This window comes from Seriola lalandi, unplaced genomic scaffold, assembly GCF_002814215.2.
Source record: "Seriola lalandi dorsalis isolate HSWRI2012SDOR001 ecotype SW California unplaced genomic scaffold, Sedor1 jcf7180002054936, whole genome shotgun sequence".
In the NCBI taxonomy this organism is placed as follows: domain Eukaryota; kingdom Metazoa; phylum Chordata; class Actinopteri; order Carangiformes; family Carangidae; genus Seriola; species Seriola lalandi.
Genome location: NW_019525488.1, coordinates 326,050 through 330,093, shown reverse-complemented (window position 1 = coordinate 330,093; position 4,044 = coordinate 326,050). Strand labels below are relative to the sequence as shown.

Sequence of the window (4,044 nt, the reverse complement as noted above, 5' to 3'; positions counted from 1 at the left end):
TAGACACTCGCATTAATATAAACATGTATTTACATCGTTGTTCTCCTGCAGCGAAGTTCGTCAACGAGGATCTGACCGACGTGCTGTGCGAGTTCGACGCGGTGATCGAAGACTTCACGTCACCGGTGGAGAAGCGACACTTCAGGTACGACGAGCACCTGAAGACCGTGAAGAGGAGGAGCAGCGCGAGCGTCAGCGACAGCGGCATCAGCGACTCAGAGAGTGAGAATCCGTAGTTAAAGTCACTAGAGAGAAAATATGTTGAGACATATGAGGGTTTATTATGAGACATGAATGTGGATATGGATAAATGTGGAGGTTCCAGACTCTATCTTCAATTGTGCAGTTAAGACTAGAGACACCTGAGACTCCAGGATGGAGATCAGGTGTGCAGAGAGGACACAGAGATGTCCCTGATATCTGATGAAGCCTCAGCTTCTCCCCTGGAGTCAGACTCTGTCCTCCTCCACTCTTATCATGTGCCATCAGTGTGTGTGTGTGTGTGTGTGTGTGTGTGTGTGTGTGTGTGTGTGTGTGTGTGTGTGTGTGTGTGCTCTCACATGCAATTACACAGAGATAACGAGAAAGAAAGATCCTTGATGGCGGTCCAGAGATTTGGGGTTTAGATTAAGCAGCTACTTGCCGCGTATTGTGGCTACGACTCTTTAAGTTTTACTGGCGTCCATTACTCTTACGACTCTACCACACAGTGGGTTATACAGTCCTGCAGAACCGGGCCCAGGCAGCTTCCTCATGGTTTCAGCATCACGTGTGAGTGATGTGAAGACGTCTGTGGAAGCACTTAAGAGAGGAGAGGATGTCCAGTTAACTGTGGACTGGAGACACAGACTCCAGAGAGAGAGTCAGGGACCAGCTGCACAGAAACACCTTAAGTTTTCTCCTTAAGTCTGACACTTAAGGTTGAATTTCTCCTTAGCTGAGGGAGTTACTTAAGGGTGCTGCACCCTCTTTAAAGGTTTCCTTTGTTAAGGAAAAACCTTAAGGCATTTGCAGCAGTGAAAGAGATTTTACTGCGGTAGAATTCTTCTGTTTCCATGGAGACAGTCTATTGCTCGTCGAGGCTCCTGCATTTATCTCCATGAACTCAGACATGTTGTTTAGAGTTTGATTCTTTACCTTTACCTTAAGTATAAGACTAAGAGAAGGAGAAAACCTCAAGTACATAAGTGAAAATCTGAAGGAAACTTTAAGTGCAACTGTTTTTATTTTGAGGAAACCTTAACTTTAAAATCTTAACATCAGCTGTTTTGTGTGATTGGCTCCTGGCTTTTAAATTGCAGGTGATAAAAATCAAACTTTATTTTAGTTGTAGCTTAATAAACGGAGGTGTTGTGAGGGGATCAGGTGTTTGAACCTGTGAGCTCAGGGGATCAGATTCCTGCACAAGCTCCGTCCTCTCCATGGCGGTCGAATGAAGAGCGGCCTGTCGACCTATTGTGCTGCAGCCTGATGGATGGACTGATGAAGGTGGAGATAAACCATGAAACAAAGAGGAGAGAGAAATGATGGAGGGAGGAGGAGGAGGAGGTAGAGAGCTGATGACACAACAAGAGAGCGGGAATGATGTGTGTGTGTGTGTGTGTGTGTCTCACGCTGTGTGCTCAGTGCTGGGGGGGGGTGGAGGTCAGAGAGGGGAGGGTTAGTAAATGGGAGACACTCGAGACACTGTTGAGGTCTGCGGTGGTTCTGCAGAGAGGAGGGCGCCTCCTCATCTTCTTCTTCTTCTTCTTCTTCACACACACACACACACACACACACACACACACACACACACACAAACACACACGATCCTGTCTCTCCTCTGTCTTACAGTGAACATGTTTTACGACGTGGCAGAATGATGTGACATCACTTCCATAACGAGCTGTGTAGATTTGGGCGATATAGACTCTGAAAGCATCAGAGATGAATCTTCCTCGAGAGCAGGGGACGAGTTCCCGCCTTCAGAGCGTCCTCTTCCCAGCAGCACTCTGTGTTTTCCCGCTGTCACTGATTAACGCACTCTCTCTCTCTCTCTCTCTCTCTCTCTGACAGGTGCAGAGTCTCTCAACAGAAACAGCTTCAGCTTCAGCGACGAGCGGCTCAACTCCCCCACCGTGCTCTCCCCCACCTCACCCCCTCTCATGTCACCAAAACGTGAGCCTCACCCGTCACTCTTCAACACACACAAACTCAGACTTTCTGTAAAGAAAATCCAGGATCGAACAGATCCAGAGTCCAGCTGCACAAAACCCCTTAAGTTTTCTACTTAAGTCCGACGCTGAACACACACTTTCTCCTCAGCTGAGGGAATTACTGAAGGTTGTTGTACAGAACCTCTTAAAGTGTTTCCTTTGTTAAGGCATTTGCAGCAACAAAAGAGATTTTACAGCAGTAAAATTCTACAGTTTCCATGGAGACCGTTAGTTTGCTAACATTAGCGCTAGTGATACCTGAGAAAGTTGCCAGAAGTAAAATAAAATGTCTTAAAAGAACAACATTAAAGAAGTGCGGCGCTCTCTCTCCCTCCTCCTGTTGTTGTCATGGAAACCTCAGCCCAGTGTTCAGCAGACGCTCACACAGCTGATCGATCGACATGAAATACTTCAGCGATAATCGACTGGAAAGATCCCGAAGCATCAAACCACAGAGCGTCATTAACCGTAGAGGCGCTGAAGAGGAGTGATCAGATCCAATCACAGACTGATGCCGATCAGATCTATAGAGAGAAATCAATAAATCAGTTCCTCTTGTTGAGACGTTCTTCATTTATCAACATGAACTCAGACATGTTAAGATACAATCAGAGGAACCTTCAGGTAGTTTGGTCTCTAAGGTCTGAACTGGCTTTCAGTGATTCCTTAAGTATAACACTAAGAGAAAACCTTAAAGACTTAAGGGGATTTTGTGCAGCAGTTTTTACTTTAACGAAATCTTAACTTCAGGTGATCACAGAGTATAAATCATTCAGAACAGAGCAGTGCTGTCTGACGTCTGATTCCTGAAACAGAAGTCGTCACTATCCGCTGAAGTCTGACTCTCTCTCTCTCTCTCGCCCCTCTGCAGCCAGACTGGGCGACACCAAAGAACTGGAGGACTTCATCGCCGACCTTGACAGGACATTAGAGAGTAAGTGCTAATGCAAGCTAGCTGTCAGAGCCCTTGATGAATTAGCCCGCGTGCTGGCGCCGCCCGCTACTCGGGATTAGCTCGGGCGCGTTCGTCCCCTGTTGTCAGATACGTTAACGACCCTCGCTCCCCGTGGCGTCGCTCCACCTTAGGTTTCTGACAGACAATCAGTGATGAGTCAGGAAGATGGAGGAGCTCCGTGGTGACAGCGAGGGGGAAAGGCAGCGTTTCAGTCAAAGCGCCTCCAACAGCGTGTGATTAGCTCGCACCGTGAACTCTGGGTTTCTGCTCTGTCCCATCCTTTCATGTATATATAACATGAGAGAGGCGGTGTAACCTGAGCAGCTCCCAGAGCATCATGGGTAACAGGCTGAGGTGTGCTGGAGCCGGTCTTTACTACGCGGCCTGTGAGTGTTGGAACTTGCATCAGAGCAGGAGGAATGTGAGCTGCTGAGAACCGGAGCTGAAATTCCAAGTGGAAATGTCAGGAATGGAATGAGAGCGGAGTGGGAGTCCAAGCTCGCTCCTTATTTCCATGTTTTTCTTCTTCTTCTCCTCCTTCTTCCTCCGCCCTGCTCTGTTCTGTGTTTCAGCCACTGAATGTCCGTCTTTCAGCTCGCAGGCGTCTCTGGACATTCAGTCAGGCAGTCAGCCAGCAAGCCCCCCCCCTCCTGTTAGCCATGGAGAATGTTTATTAGGGCCACCAGTGTTTACGATGATCAGTCTGTGTGACTGAATGTCCGGCGCTCTGAGAATAGAACCGGCAACCCAGGAGCCAGGAGGTCCTGTCCTAATCAGGTCTGTCTCTGTCTCTCCTCAGGCATGTGACACGGAGGCTGGCAGTCGTGCTGGAGCGCAGCCATGAGCGAGGGAGGGAGTGGATGCCTGGACTCCCCTTGAACATGCACCTGCCCC

At 48.4% G+C, this 4,044-nt stretch overlaps 1 protein-coding gene across 1 annotated transcript; it reads left to right on the top strand.

The window, feature by feature from the left end:
* The first annotated feature begins 23 nt into the window (after positions 1–23).
* rgcc (regulator of cell cycle) lies at positions 24–4,044 on the top strand. The gene is made up of 4 exons (XM_023393478.2): positions 24–222; positions 2,056–2,157; positions 3,067–3,129; positions 3,950–4,044. Exons 1-4 carry the CDS (start codon positions 24–26, stop codon positions 3,955–3,957), a joined length of 372 nt encoding a protein of 123 aa, XP_023249246.2. The 3' UTR covers positions 3,958–4,044.